Here is a 16,311-nt window from a genome sequence, read left to right as displayed (position 1 = left end):
CTGCTTTAACCATACAGCAGCCATTTAAAGGCTCCGAATAACACAATCATTTCCTATAAGGCGGATTCATGAACTTTATTTGTTAAAAGTAAATCAAAGAACCATCTGTTTCCTCTCAGGTAATAGCCATTTGTACATCATCATGATAAGCCAAGAGATAATTAGTATTGCTGCTGTTCCTGAAACATTTGGTTTATACTGCTGATCATCTGGTTTTTCAATTTATAACACACACACTATTGCTGGAGTGAGAATTTGCCCACTAATCACTCTTTTAACTCTACTGAAAAGTATATCACTCAGTTGATAAAATATTCACCTGAACTTGACAGAACCTCCTAAAGAGAACCAGCTGAGAAAGGGCAGAGAGATTGCTACAGTGGGAACAAAAAAAAATGTAATGAAAGAGGAGGCTTTTCATTTCTGTTAAATGTGTACATAAAAATTGACCTATGTAGATTTAATTAAGGTGTTGTTTTATGATGTACTGGGCGATGCAGTTTAGTGTGGAAGTCTTCCATCTGATTGTTTCCATGTGTGTAGGGCAGCCAGGGGATCCTGCAATTGTCTGGCAACCAAAGGTACCTGCTCTTTATCCAGGGTGCACTAGAATTCTACCTTGAACTATAAACACCATCTTACCAATGTAGCAGCAAAAATATATGCATGAAACAACATTCTCCCAAAATGTTGTGGTACAACTTGGGGTGCATCCGCTTTGGGATTTGGTATGACACCCGCTGTTCAAGACTTCCGGAGCAAGAGCAAAAGTATTTTCTGTTGTGGCTCCAGTCCTCTATTGCTAGGCTTCACAGTGCAGGGCCACTTCCTTTTTTGTCTTAAAGAAGATAATGTAAAAATGTGCTCTTTCAGCATGCATTTGGATTACTACAGCACTGCTCACTGAGGCTTTGGTGTGTTTAGTTATTGTACCTTGCATGTGTGTGTTTGTATGCAGGTATTTAATGCACTGCTAATTGTTTTGGATTTAAGAATTTTACTGCATGGGTAGCCACCTTAACCTGGTGCTACTATGTTCTTATAGTGCTTGTTTTCTTTGGATTCTCAAATTTATTTTAACCTTTAATTTTGTACACTATGTGCACATCTGAAAATGTGGCACCAGTGCCATGTGGCACCAGTGTAATGGCTGGACTGGGAAGAACCCTGCAGAGCTCTTGCCAGTCAGTTTGATGGAGAAGGACTAAATGGACCCATACTCTGGCTTAGGAAAGATGATGGTGATGATACTATTACTGTTCTATCAGCCTATCAATTCTGAACAGCTATATGACAAGACACAGCATCTGAGAGAAATTTGGCTACCAACAGCATGCTTTTGTTGTTGTTTGTGCCTGTGATGAGGCTATTTATTTTAAAACTACAGGCACACACCCCTATGATGAAAGACTAGATATCTTTAAAACAAATCAACCATTTTGACATATGGATATTGGATATAAATAAAGTAAGCAGAATGAATTTTTGATAAGGAGAGAGTGATGGCTGATATTTGAGCAAAGCAATTCGCAAGCTATTTGTTATAAAAGAAATCTTCCAGAATGTTCAATTGCTGTGCTTCACCACTGACTTAAGAAGTGAATTGAACACTTAAGAAAAATGGCTAGTCAGGTTTGCAAGCATAACATTCCTCTTTGAAATGGAAATGCAACTTTAGTGGCATCCATAGCCATTGATCCCCAAGGATCTAAACAGCTGCTAATGTTGCTGAACAAATCTAATATCTGCACACATCTCTAAGGTCTGCAAATCTGATAGCTTTTCTTTTCAAATATCAGAGTTTCTTGCTTGTGCTATGCATACTGCTCCATGCTCCTATAACTACACTTAAAAGGTTCAATAACTAAATTTGCACTGTGGAGATTCCAGGCCTATGTGACATGAAATAAATAACATAATAAAACATTAAAGCATATTCTCCAAAGTTGCTCATGATCAAGGAAAATCACCATACAAAAATAAAGATTATTTTCCGGCCCAAAGCAGAGTTATGCCTCTCTAAGTCTATTGCCTTAAAGGGACTGAGAGGCGTATAACATGATTTCGAGTGGCACCAAAGAACACCTAAGACTATCAGCACCTCAACTAAATAAACTGACATTAGCTTCAGTCTAAATTGCCAAAATACATGTCATTTATCCAAACCTCTCTGGAAAAAATTGCCTTTTCCAAGCACTTGATGAGGAGTTTATGGGATGTTCTGGACAAGCAAACTCTGTCACAAGCAAGCTCTGTAAATTATCTCCTAGATATTTGGAGATGAAGCCTGAGAAGGGACACAAGGCCATAGAGTCCACCCTCCTAAGCATCTATTTTCTCCAGGAGAAGGGATCTCTGTAGTTTGGAGATGAGCTGTAATTCTGGGGGTTCTTGAGGCTGACAGTGAGCAAGCAGCCACTCCTCATGAGTTTTTCTTTTTCTGGCTACTGTTGCCATTCCTTCCCAGCCTTTTTGCTGTGTAGCACAAGGAAAGAAGCCACAGTAGTAGCACCTCCAGCTCTTCCTGGCTACTGTTACTCATTTATCTTTTCTACCCAGCTGGAACAGTGCTTCAAGAAGCAAAGAGCAGCCTTGTCATCCCTTTTTCCTTCTGGCCACTGCCTCTCACTGCCTACCCAACTTCTTTTTTTGCCTTCTCTTCTGTCTTGCTATCATGAGTCTTGTCCTGCTCACCCATCCTTCTCACGTACTCTCATTTCACCATCGCTGGCACTCACACTGGTTTGTTGCCTGCGGTTCCACAAACAGTGCTTTTCTGGTTTTGGAGTTGTTATTACACCCCCCTCCATCTTTTATAGTGTTTGTAATTTTTGTAGAAAAACAACCCTTGTCTGTACCTAGACACATTGTGTGGGTTTTTCTATCCATATGATGAGGTGCAGGTTCAGAATTAGAGCTATGATGCGTGCTATATTCAAGAAGAATAAGTAGAGCTGGTTCTTATATGCCGAAGGAGTCTCAAAGCGGCTTACAATTGCCTTCCCTTTCCCCTCCCCACAACAGATACCTTGTGAGGTAGGTGAGGCTGAGAGAGCCCTGATATTACTGCTCAGTCAGAGCAGTTTTCTCAGTGCTGTGGTGAGCCCAAGGTCACCCAGCTGGCTACTTGATTCAAACCCGGTTCACCAGATTAGAAGTCTGCACTCCTAACCACTATACCAAGCAGGCTCTTAGAATATGTTCTAAGCAGGAGCAAGACTTCATTAAATCCAACAATGTTGTTTAACTTCAGAGTGCCTAGCAGTATGCATAAAAGATTGTCAAAGGACTGGACGGGTTTATTGGGTAGCTCAGCAGTACCAATGTAAGGGGGAAATGGACAAGTATTATTTTACTTAAAAAAAAATCAGGACATTAAAAATGTCTTAACTAATGAGTGGTCTTCTGGCATATGTCTATGAAGCAAGACTTTTTAGAAAAATAAATTAATTAGGAGGAAGATACACTTTTAAACCATCAGCTCAGTTTTGAATTTTGAAAACCCCATGAGAGCCAGTTTGGTGTATTGGTTAGGAGTGCGGACTTCTAATCTGACATGCCGGGTTCGATTCTGCACTCCCCCACATGCAGCCACTGGGTGACCTTGGGCTCGCCACGACACTGATAAAACTGCTCTGATCAAGCAGTGATGTCAGGGCTCTCTCAGCCGCACCCACCCCACAGGCTTTGTGGGGAGAGGAAAGGGAAGGCGACTGTAAGCCGCTCCTTCGGGTAGGGAAAAGCGGAATATAAGAACCAACTCTTCTTCTTCTAAATGGATTTCCCAGTAACAGGCTGGGAACTGAGAATGGTTTGTTTTCTGTCCAATTTTTTGCTGGCCATCAAGTTGCAGAACAAAATGGTAAATTCAAATGCTTTTTCAAAAGCTGTAAAGAAAATTACTGCCATTTAAAAATCTTTTATGACATTTTCCAAGTCTGAAATAGCTTTTGCCTTGTTACCAGAATTACAATGTCTCCGTCACTTGTTTCAAGCGTCGTTTTGTTTTGATTTTGAACACTGCTGGGGAATGCCATATGGGACAGTTATGCTTGCCTGAACATTGAGAAATGGTGTCTCATTTCCAGAGGACTCTGCATAACGTGTGAAGTCATTCACGCTAAGCTGGAAAACAAAAAGATGGGATAGGTCGCAGGAGGACATCTTGGCTCATTACCCACAAGGTGCACTCTGCAGCTAAGAGGAGAGGCAAATTACCAACACCTACCGTATCTTGAAGAAAGACAACAAGGTTTCTGGAATCCTGAGAAAGAGTGTGTCGTAGTAACATATGCAGCTCATGCTCAAAGATAATGTGTCCTTCATGTAAAGTACTTCCCAAGCCTTGGAGAGATCTAAAAATAAAATGGCAATTTACTTCTCCATTTTGAAACAAAAGACTGGTTAATCTCAGGGGAGAGGAGGTGGTCTAGTGTCAGCAACAGCCGCTGTTCTTGAGGCGGGCGGGTGGGTTAATGGGGTGGGAAAGGCATTCTATGTATTCATTATTACTATATCCAAGCATGTTATTTATTTTTATTTTACATCATTTGAACCCCATTCTCCCCAGTGGAGACACAAAGCAGCTTACATCACCACCCCTGTTCCTTTTTATCCTTCCAACAACCCTGTGAGGTAGGTCAGGCTGACAGGATGTGACTGGCCCAGAGCCAGAATTGAAACCTGGCTCTCCCAGGTCCTAGCACATCTTTCGCCTAGCTTGAAAAGGTACAGGTGGCGACAGCATCATGTGTTAGAGGGGATTTGCAACATTTTCTTCTGTCCCTGAACCCATAGCACTGTGGCCCAAAGAGGGACAGTGTAAGCCTTGCAGGCACAGATGGTCTAATCTAGACTAACAGCCTTGTCAGCTTGGCCCACTTCTCCCATTCATGTCTGACATTAAGGGGCCCCAATGTGAGTTTCACCATTTCTTTTAAATGAATCTCCAAGTGGTGGGATAGTTGCTGATTACTGTCCTCTTCCTCCACTTCTTACCTCTCGAAGATCAGTCTTTATGCTTCAAGCAGCAGGACACCTGCATTTATATTCCAGGCAGAATTTCCTAAAATATATATTTACAGCTGCCACATACAGAGAGATAATTGAATTGCAGACATAATGGGTCACTTCCAGTCTTCCACTGCATAGCTGAATCTGCTGCAGTTTCCTTTTAAAAACTATTTAAATTTTTCATAACATTCTTCAGTATAGACTGACAAAAGATAATGATCAAATGTTACAATATACCGAGTTCAGGATTTCAGCAGGCCACTAGAATGTAGCCATACCTGATTAACATATTATGCACTATTTATTAAATAGACTCCAGAGTATGAATAAGGAGGACAGCTGACTAGGAGGTAAAGTGCCAAAACCTGATACTTCCTAGTATGGCCCACATCTCACCTCTCCCACAGTGATGGAAACACATAGCACTTTGGGTACCCCTTCAGACACTCAGCAAATGGTGGTGAGGAACACATGACTCTCCCCTGGATGCTTTCTGAGCAAAGCAGCAACTGGTGCACCATCCTCAAAAGGGGACAATGTGGGAGCTCCATGATCAGGAACTCCTGTGGGTTTTTTTCTTGTTTGTTTTAAGACTGAAGTATTTATGGATGGGGCAAGGGAACATGGGATCCAGCTGGTCCCACAACTCAAGGGAGTGGGGGAGCTATTCCTATCTTACCATGCTGGTTTTCTGATTTTGTATCCTCATATCTTTTGTATGTGTAACACTACCAGAGCTACCAGTTGCCTTGCAGCAGAAACATACAGGTATAGTATGGGAAACAAAGCATGATTTACAATAAAAATAATAGCCTTTCAGCCAGTAGGATAGCAAATTGTACAAATTCTAAAATATTGATGGAATGAATTATCTGTTTACATCTGATTATTATGGCATGATTGGAAGGCACACATGGTATACACATGGTACAGCAAGGTTGCTGAAACAAAGCAAAGGTCTCGTTTGAGACCTTTCTCAGCCTGGAGAAAAGGAGGTTGAGAGGGGACATGATAGCCCTCTTTAAGTATTTGAAAGGTTGTCACTTGGAGGAGGGCAGGATGCTGTTCCCGTTGGCTGCAGAGGAAAGGACGTGCAGTAATGGGTTTAAACTACAAGTACAACGATATAGGCTAGATATCAGGGGGAAAAAATCACAGTCAGAGTAGTTCAGCAGTGAGCTCCCCCTCACTGGCAGTCTTCAAGCAAAGGTTGGATATACACTTTTCTTGGATGCTTTAGGATGCTTAGGGCTGATCCTGCATTGAGCAGGGGGTTGGACTAGATGGCCTGTATGGCCCCTTCCAACTCTATGATTCTGATTCTATGATTCTATGATTGGAAGAGCTTCCAGAGAATTCTTTGTTTTCCCCTTTGTGTTCCATGTAGGAAGATAGTCAGAAAAAAACATCAACAAACATTTCTTAAAGTATTTAGGAAATCTGATGTCATCTCTCCAGATGTGATTGAGACAGGTAACAATTAAAACAATAAAGACACTACAGCAACTCAGGAAAATGAATCATGCTATAAAACAAGTTGTTAAAGCAGCCAAACCTGTGGAATAAACAGATCATTAAAACATACCAATTAAAAATGTATGTATCAAGCATGTCTTACAAACGGCTAAAACAGCCTATTGGAATAATACTTTTGTGGGTCTTCTGAAATTTTTGCACACATTTTCTGAGGACAAGATTGAGAAAGAGGGAGGGGTCAGTGACTTTAAGTAACCTTTAAAAAGGATTTACAGTGTGACTTTGTTTAATTCTCTTAATGGTACACATCAGGACAGAGAAATAAGAAATAACAGAAATGACTTAACGGCAAAACAAACTCCCATCTAAAATCAGGGTATTTTATGTGGGAAGTTGGTGTGAAATAAATAACAGATGGGTATTTTAAAGTGTTTTTTCCCAACCCCCCTCCTCCCGCTATTAATTTAAAAATAATATGTGAAACATGAATTTGAATTAATTAAATATAACAAAAATAGTCATTGTTACACATACAAAGGATATGAGGATACAAAACTTTTCCTGTGTTAAAATATGGTACTTTTTATAACTTATGTGCTGTTCCTTAGATCCTGGTCTGGAACTCTTTTCCCAAGATCAAATCCATTACTTTTTTTTTTTTTTTTTTTGAGAAAAGAGACATACTAGTAACTAGAAGAAATTATTAGGGATGTGCATTTGGGTTATTGGCACCAACCCCCCCCCCCCCCAAAAAAAAAACAATACCTTACAAGTATTTTGGGGATTTTTTAAAGCTGAATACAGATTAGAGAATCTGACTGGCTATCAGTTTAGTTGACCCGAAATAAAAGTAAAAATATTCAACTTTAATTCAGGTATATCTGTCTCTCCTAAATAGCTTATGGTGAAGAGATTTAAAATGCTACAAAGTTAACTTTCAGTTCCATCCTCTTCTCTAGGGTAAGTAAACTAGAGTAAGCACTTGTGCCTGCATCCTCTTTCAGGGTCAATCTGCACTGAGCTTTTTATCCCTAGTGACCCCCAAATTAAAGAATGCAATCTACACATTATTCAATTTCCATTTTTATATTTAGCACTTTAAATTTTCCCTCTGCAATGTCTATGATTGTTTTGTGGTGACACTACCTTTCCCCTGTGCTATCCAGGAGTGGATAGAACTCATTACATTTAAGGAAACCACTCTGAAAGCCCCAGCATTAAGTGTAGATCTCTGCATTTTGCCAGATTAACTTCCTGCCCCATGCCTCCAATGCTGACATAGCGAAGCAGTCTGTCACTAATTGGTCAGGGCATCAGTTCACAGACTGCCTGATTCTCAGTTGCCATTCTCTCACAAGACTTATTTTTGTTCTCATCTTGGGATCTGTTTTAAAGTGACTGCACTCCAAAAGCCCACATTTCTATGGGCAGAGATGTGCCTCTTGGATTTACTTTCCTCTCTTTGTTCTCTGTGAGGCTTCTGCCTCCCCTCCCCCCCCCCGCCCACTCCTGTAGGAAAAGAAAGATAAACAAGCAGCCTCATGCTCCAGTTCCCCCTCCCTTGTCTTGTTCTGACTGCAGGAAATAAAGCACTCTCCAGCCTTGTGCTCCTTCAATGCTGGCTGGAGCTTCACCCAATTCTCCCCCCCCCTCAAAAAAAAATCAAGTGGGAAGGACACCAAAAATTGGGACAATGCAAATACAGAAGGGCAACATGTTTAAAATTGGGAAACGGAAGGCTGTAGATATGGGTTCAAATTGACCAGAATTCTGCAGGCTTTACAGGGGGGGGGGAAATGTGAGTGCAAATGCCTCCCTTTTGCAGGCTCTGCAGAACTGTTCGATATCACAGATTGATGCTCTAGTGTTTATCACGTCTGTTGCTTATCCTGGAATGTGGCCAAGAACAATCAGAGACTGTTCCAGGGGCCAATTGACTTCTACTGCACTTTATGATTCCTCCCTCAACAATGTACATATCAAAGGTAAATGCAAAATTAGAAGTGTGATTAGTGGTATCAGGCTCCCTGGGGAGTGTCACTTGGTCCTCAGAAGACAACCAATAGGTGGGGACCAAGGGAATCACTGACTGTGGAAATTATATTTGGCAAGATTTCAGGGACAGGGAGGAGAAGAGAAGTTGCTCTACTTGGGAAGTTGCTGCACTCTCCTCCACTTCTTTTTCACTGGCCAAAACAACCAGTAGTTTTTGCAGACTGGATATATTTTAGTTGTCTTTTCAAATCAGAGGGAGCCTAATATATTTTTAAAATCATGCATTTCCCAGACTGCTCTAAGCAAACATTCCAGATAATACATTTCAGGACATATGTGCAATGGCTAGATATCAAAGTCACATGCTTCTATTGCCAGTGGCAGGAGTTGGAGCTACATAATTAAAATCAACGACTGGTATAGCAGAATTTCAAAAAGGTACTGAAGCATCTCACCAAATGACATTGCTGTGACAGCCCAATTCACTTCTACCTGGAGGGATTTTATTTGGAGTGGCAACCTAACAATGGCCTGATATGAAATGTCATCTTTCAATTTAGCACCTTTGATTCGTCAAAAGAAAATTCTCTCAGAAAACTATGAAATTGCTCACCTTGTTTGTATTCAAGGCATCACATCTATATGCCAAATAAAATAGCCTATCTCTCTCTTTGAGCTCCTTGCATGTGATTGGGGAGGGGATATTGGATAGAGCAGCCTTGTCAAATTGGAGAAAATCTTTTAGAAAATGCTTTCACTCACAATCTTGCCACAAAACTGGCTGTCACTATAAACTGTCAAAGGCTTTAACTGATTGCAAACAACAGATATTTCAAACAACAGACACATTTGGCCTTCATTGTTTATACCAACTTGATAAAATATCCACCAGTAAGCTAGCATTTTGAAAAAAGGTTACAAATAGGAGGTATAGGGATCCTATGGAGTATCTGCATTATAAACACCAACACTATAGGACATGTAAAAGGTACCTCCCCTAAGGAGGGGAAGTACCTCACTGGTAGAACACTGCAGAAGATCCCAGGTTTGATCCCTGCATCTCCAGTTAAGCAGGCCTGGTATGAAAGACCTCTTCTGAAGACTCCAGAGAGCTGATGCCAGTCTGAGTAGACAATACAGATCTTGAAGGACAGTGGTCTTATCCTTATCCTTATCCTTATCCTTATCCTTATCCTTATCCTTATCCTTATCCTTATCCTTATCCTTATCCTTATCCTTATCCTTATCCTTATCCTTATCCTTATCCTTATCCTTATCCATGGTTCCTCTATATATTTGTGAAACAGCCTGGGGGGTGGAATGTGTCTGGCTGTCCAAGCTGGAATAGGGCCAATCAGGGTGCAGCCAGCAACACTGGCTGCATCCTGATTGGCCCTGCCCCTACAGCACCTGCCCACCCTCCCTGGACGCTAGCCACATTCCTCTCAGACGTACCAGAGACAGAGAGAGACACACAGAGCCCTGCCAGACTGAACACGAGCCCTCATTCCCTCCTCTCGCTCCTGCTGCAGGAGGCAGAGACACAGAGAGAGCTGCCCCAAGCTGCTGATCAGCCCTGCTTCCCTCCTAAGCATGAGCCCTAATAACCTGCTATGGCTCCTGCTGCAAGGCACACCGAGAGACACACAGCAAGAGGGGGAGAGAGACACACACAGAGAGATCTGCACCTCCTGGTGTCCCCTGGGTCCTAGCGCCCACTGCATTCCTGCTTGCAATGGGCTTTCTTGCTAGTTTAGCATAAGACAGTTCCACATGTGCACATTCTCTTTATTTTATCTCTTCCTGACTCCTAGTCATCCTCTTCCCACATCTCTACCACAGTTTTCTCCTTGAATCTCCTTGGTGCATCTTCCTCAATCTCAAAACATCTTTGCTTGTCTATCTTGCTTCTCTATTCAATTAGCTTTCTATTTGATACATACAGAATGGTGGAAGGTGAAATTTAGATGTTTACTTTTATCTTGTCCATCTCCTTTCCTCACCACCTACAATGTGATCTCTCTGCTATCTACATGATTCCCAGCCAGTCAAAGTTCACAGGGCAAATCTAGTGGAATCATAGTACTGTATAAGCAATCAAATTTTATCACTTTTAAAAATGAAGTCACTGAGCACCAACAAAACCCTTATGTTGTCTTCAGTCTGAATGGAGGGATGGGGAAAAGGTGACCTGTTGTCAACATACATCAATACTCCCTCTACAGCCACACCACCCTGGCAGGCAACAAAATAACCAGCATGATGGCAAATCAGCCACTGTGAGTAACTAAAGAGATTTGCATCCACCCAGATGCTCAGCTGATTATGGATACTATTGATCTGCCCTGCATCTCCTTCAATACAATGTAAACAGGAATACACTTCAGATGTAGTGGAAGACAATTTATGTCACCGTTCCAAATTCAGTAAAGGACAAGAATACATAAGCCAGTTTTGGAACAGAGATCTCTTCATTGGATCATGGTGTCCATCTTGTAGGCATGCTGGCTCATTTCCACACAAGGAATTTGCCCCTGCACAGCCTCTCATTGCTTGCTGATTTTAGTGCGGCTTCAACATGGCATTGGCAGCAACACGCGGCTGTGCAAGAGTTGCCACGAGTTTTCATCCAGTTTGCTCCATGATGACATAAATCACACTCACAACACACAAAAAGATTTCCCTTTCTTGTTGCGCTTTTCTTGTCTCTCCATTTCCTGATCGAAATTTTTTTTTCAAATGGTGCAGTCCACGTTGCTACGGGACCACAAAGCGACATGTTCTCAGTACAAATGAAATGCTCTCTTCATTGTGTACAGTAATATGGGGACTGTGCAGCTAAAATACATTCTAGTTTGTGTTTTCTGGCAGTGGGGTATGAATAGGAAAGGGGGGGCAAGTGATAAAGCAGACATCTCCCTATCAGCTTGGCATTCATGCTCTGTGTTTTAAAACTTTATTGTGAACACACAATCATTGGGATCATGTTACCATGGCCAGCTTATCACAAATGTACCTGAACATAAAGAAAGACCATTATACAAAGAATCCTGAAAAGGGATTGAAGGAAATGTTTTATTGTTGTTGTGTGATCCCATAGCAACGCGGAAGTGTAAGGTTTATTTTTTTATGTTCTTGGTTGGCTCTGAGCCTGGAGTTCACCTTGCTTTAAAGGCCCAACCAACAAAGAGTGCAGAATTGGGGCAGAAAGGTTGAAAGCCCAATAGGTAAATAAATTTGCATATGACGTCAGCAAAAGAAAAGGTAGATCAATCAAACATTAAGGCTAGCAGGACATTCTTTGAACAAAATTTGAGTCCAGTGGCACCTTTAAGACAAACCAAGTTTTATTCAACATATAAACTGTTGTGCGCTTTGTTGGACTCAAACTTTGCTCTGCTGCTTCGGACCAATACAGCTACCCACCTGAAATCTAAACGAGTAAGCAATTACATACAAGTAAAGGTTGGTGTTGTAGACGAATGCTGTGAATACCATGGACAGCCAGTTACCAACAAGATAGTTTTAGAGAGGAGCAAACCAACTATATCATTGGAAGAGAAGATATTACGGCTAAAGCTCACTTACTTTGGACACATCATGCGATCAAACTCACTAGAAAAATCATTAATGCTCGGCATGGTTAGTGGCAAAAGGAAATGTGGTCACCAAAGGATCCGCTGGCTCAACATGATCAAAGCAGACACAGGGATGACCATGAACCAACTAAAAGAAGCACTGACAGAAACGTATGGCGAAAACTTTCCTATAGAATCGCCAAGGGGCAGGCATGACTGAACGGATAACATAATCAAAGGTGCGTGATAAACCTGGGTGTTTCATAAAGTTGGAATCCCAGGCAGGAAGTAGAAACAAGTCCCAAGAAACCATGTGCTAAATTACTAGGCAGGATAAACCACACCATTTTTAATCCAGAGTTAACTTGTTTTCTCAGCACAGCTTCTTCTTCCTTGAGACACAAAACAGTCACTTCCTCTCTGCTACTTTCCTACCCCAAATTATTTGCCTTTAGTAGTAAAGTGGATTTTTACAACACAAAGGTCATGGTTGTAGGCTTAGTGTTTACTGACCACAATACAAAGTAAACAGAAACTGGTTTGAATGTGGAACTTGAAGCCATTTTGATTGAGCAACCTGCTTAGAACCAGTTTCTGGCTGCTGGTCAGACACTGCTTTGCATATTTATGGAGACAACAGGAGCAAGAGCTCTCTAAGACAAAGGACAAGCCAGACTTGAAAGTATTTTTATCCATTAAAAAAAAAGATTTCCCCATTGACTCTTGTTTGAAAACCACTGTACTATTTGCTGTAAGTTCCTAGCCTCTGAAAAAAAGAGTATCATTATTTACCTTCATTAAAAAACAAAAAAAACATTGTGTTCATGCACAAGGTTTTGCATTGTCTTATGAGACCTGGCATGGGCAGTGCAGTGTGCAGTTCTTAGAAAGAGATGTGACCTACTTACTGGGCGTAGGAGCTCCAAGGTATACACAGAACTATGCTAATGATGATTTGCCCCCTCATAATAATGAAGTAAAGAAATCCATATGTATCCTTTTGCATGCTCAGATTTGATTAGTCTCACCTCTAAAAAATACAGGATGACATACAAAACAATCCCTTGGAACTGCCTACAGAATCCTCCGTGCATTGACCTAAGAGAGCCTGAATCACTAGTTGATCCAGAGGTCCTGATGCTGTACAAGAAAGAAAACCATGAAAACCTTTTGAATGTGTATATTGAGGTCATCGGGAGAGAGGCCCATGTTAGATCCCTATTTCCCATCCCTGCAGGTGCAGATCCCTATTTCCCATCCTTAATGCCTTGTCTGAAAAAAGGAAGGTAAAATATCTAAAATAACTAAAGGTTTCTAATGTGGCGTTATGGTTACAGTGTCTGACTAGAATCCAGGAAACCCAAGTTTGAATCCCCATGCTGGCAAGGACACTTATTGAGACTGCTTCCACATTGGGAATTTGCCCTGCCTTACTGCTTGTCCCGTGGCTGGGGGAAATTCCCAATTTTGCTCAAAGTCAGCAGTGAGTCAGGGCTGTCTCAGACGTGGTTTGATTCAGACCCTCCATTGCCCCATGGCAAAGGAGCACTGATATATCCACATTCCCTTGTTTGACCCTGGCAGCAATGGGACCTATATCAGGTCAGGCCTGTGCAGCAGGAGAAGAGTGGGCTGTCCTGGCCCAGCTCCTCCTCTGACTACAGTGTCCCAAAAAGAACAAAAAATGGCCCAGACAGCTGGGGCATTTTTTAAAAGAATGCAGTATTCCCCTAATTTAAAAGAATGCAGTATTCCCCTAATTTTTTTAAATTAGGGGAATAAACAGGTCCATGCCGACCCGCAGTGTGGAAGAACCTTGCCACCCCATTTTCTGTGTAGGAACACAAATCCAGGGTGGACGAGGTGCACCAGGCCAAATGCTCCCCCGTGCAGGAGCAGGAAGAGGTGGAGCAACCTGCCCTGGCTCAGCCAGCAGGCTGCAGCCCAGAGCAATGACCTCCATGCAGTAAATGTCTGAGTAACCTTTGGCCAACCACTCTATTCAGTCTAACCTACCTTACAGAAATGGAGAGAATAAAAATCTAAGCCAGGGATGGCCAAACTGTGGCTCTCCAGACGTCTATGAGCTTCTATTACAATAAGCCTCTGCCGGCATGGCCAATTGTAGATCTAAGCCCACATTGGTTCCACATTGTGGAGAAATGCAGAATATATGATGAAGTAAATACATAAAGAAAAATCTTCAGCAAAAGCAATCTGGCTGCATGATAATGCTTACAACTGTCTGGCACAATACTTTGCAGAGTATAACTACATTACAGTGACATAACAACAATACCTGCATCTTTAATGACATTTTTAAAATGTCCTCATTACAGATAAGCTTTTTTAATGCTGACATTCTGTAAATCTTTGGGCAGCTGATCAACCCAACACAGTACTCTGGAGAGGACTAAAATGCAAGCATGTTAATCTAGCATCCAAGAAGCAGACATGCTTTACCACAGCATCAGGGCGAGAGGAAGCAAACGTGTAAGAGGAGGAGTTAAGTCATTTTTTAATAATTCCGTGTTACAGATTCATGCAGTTCCTGAGTATTTTTTCACCCAAATGGTAACAAACCTGAGACTTGTGACCCTCAAACCCATTTGCTAACCATTCCCCTGGATCCCTCAACTGCACTCTAAGACTAAAAAGCAGACACAACCACTGGTTTATGACCTTCACGACATAAAAATAGTCAGACGGAGACCAAGAGCTAAAATTCCTAATTCACAGAAAATAGCATTAGGGACACGGAGCAATCCTAGCAGAATGAAGGCTTCCTTACCTGTCAGTTGACCAGAGAAGCACAGGCATATGAACCACCGAGAAAATCCCTCTGAACAGCAAGCTGGAGAAGCAGAATATCTGAACCCATGAAACAAGACTGCATGTGGCCATGGTCACTCCTGGGTTTGTTCCTAACTTGTCAGCTACAAAATCAATACTGCCTTTGGAAGTGGAAGAGGCAGGGTTTTTTGTTTTGAATGACCCCAGAAGCATCTGGATTGAGCCAGGATGTAGGTGGGACTGTTTTGTGACAACACTATAAAATTCAGAACAGAACAAGGTCTCACCTGTTTGTGAACACTGCAATACGTTTATGGCATGTACAGGACTCAGGCTTCCAGAAGATTTCAGACAATAGCAGCATTTGTCTTACTTAGCCCACATTAGCAAAATGAAGCTACCCGAGTAGATTCTCAGTTTACCTCTAATGGATTTCCTGATGCTTTAAGGTAAGTTCACAGCTGAAGGAAGCAACCACCTTTTGATCTGGTTAGGATCTGTGATAGATGGGACTCCAAGACCTGAAACACTTAATGCATACATATGGTGGGTTTGCAAGACTAAGGATTTACTTAGGCGCTCACTGAAAAGTCAGCATTCATACATTCAGCCCTCTCAATGTCCTTCAGCCCTGAACATAACCTTTTACTGATAACCTTTCACTGTCAGAAGTGAGTGTTGCAGAAAATCTTGGATCTCAGTTTCTGAAATTTATCTCATTTTATTTCTAGTTTATTGTTATGTCCCTCACTTTAATTCTCCTTCACACATTTCCAAAAGCTGATGTCACACATTTGGGTGTTGGCAAGTTGCAACTGTAGTATATATTTGTACATCACAGTTCCTTGTGGAGGAGTAAATGATAAGGCAGCTGTTTATATTGCAGCCCATAAATATAGCCAGTAAAGTGGTGAAGAGCAATGGCTTCTAATCTGGTCAGCTGAGTTTGATTCCCCACTCCTTCTCCACACGCAGCCAGCTGGGTGACCTTGGGCTCACCACAGCACTGATAAAATTGTTCTGACCAAACAGTAATATCAGGGCTCTCTCAGACTCACCTACCTCACAGAGTGTCTGTTGTGGGGAGAGGAAAGGGAAGATGATTGCAAGCCACTTTGAGTCTCCTTCTGGTAGAGAAAAATGGCAACTCTTCTTCTTCTGATGCAGTGTAAGGAGCACATGTCTATTTTGTTTTGTCTTGCATATCCTCAAGCTTGGGGCCTAACACATGTAAGACCAGAGGTGGGAGACGTTCATAAAATGCACATTATTGTTGGTCTCATTTTTATTTACCAGGCACATCTTGTGAAGTAAGAATAGCCTGGACAGGTCATCAGAAGAGATGGGAAACAGAGCCCAATCTAATAAAGCTCTTCCTATGTTCTGCAGAAGCCATAACATAATAATGTATTTCAGTTGTAGCACCCCATTTCAAAACTGTGCCTCAGGGTAATCT

At 41.7% G+C, this 16,311-nt stretch overlaps 1 protein-coding gene across 1 annotated transcript in view; it reads right to left on the bottom strand.

Moving 5' to 3' along the window:
* LOC143837903 (V-type proton ATPase subunit S1-like) overlaps positions 1 to 15,040 on the bottom strand; it is a 51,253-nt gene extending 36,213 nt beyond the window's left edge. The window contains exons 1-3 of the mRNA XM_077338365.1: positions 14,854 to 15,040; positions 4,229 to 4,355; positions 4,057 to 4,125 (exon numbers count right to left, since the gene is read on the bottom strand). Coding sequence (XP_077194480.1) covers positions 4,057 to 4,125; positions 4,229 to 4,355; positions 14,854 to 14,966 — 309 coding nt within the window. The 5' untranslated portion in view covers positions 14,967 to 15,040. The remainder of the gene's footprint in view (positions 1 to 4,056; positions 4,126 to 4,228; positions 4,356 to 14,853) is intronic.
* Between the last annotated feature and the right edge of the window lie 1,271 nt (positions 15,041 to 16,311).

The sequence above is a fragment of the Paroedura picta genome, chromosome 5, assembly GCF_049243985.1.
Source record: "Paroedura picta isolate Pp20150507F chromosome 5, Ppicta_v3.0, whole genome shotgun sequence".
Lineage (NCBI taxonomy): Eukaryota > Metazoa > Chordata > Lepidosauria > Squamata > Gekkonidae > Paroedura > Paroedura picta.
The sequence above is the reverse complement of the archived record's forward strand: the minus strand, read 5'-3'. Positions and strand labels throughout refer to the sequence as shown.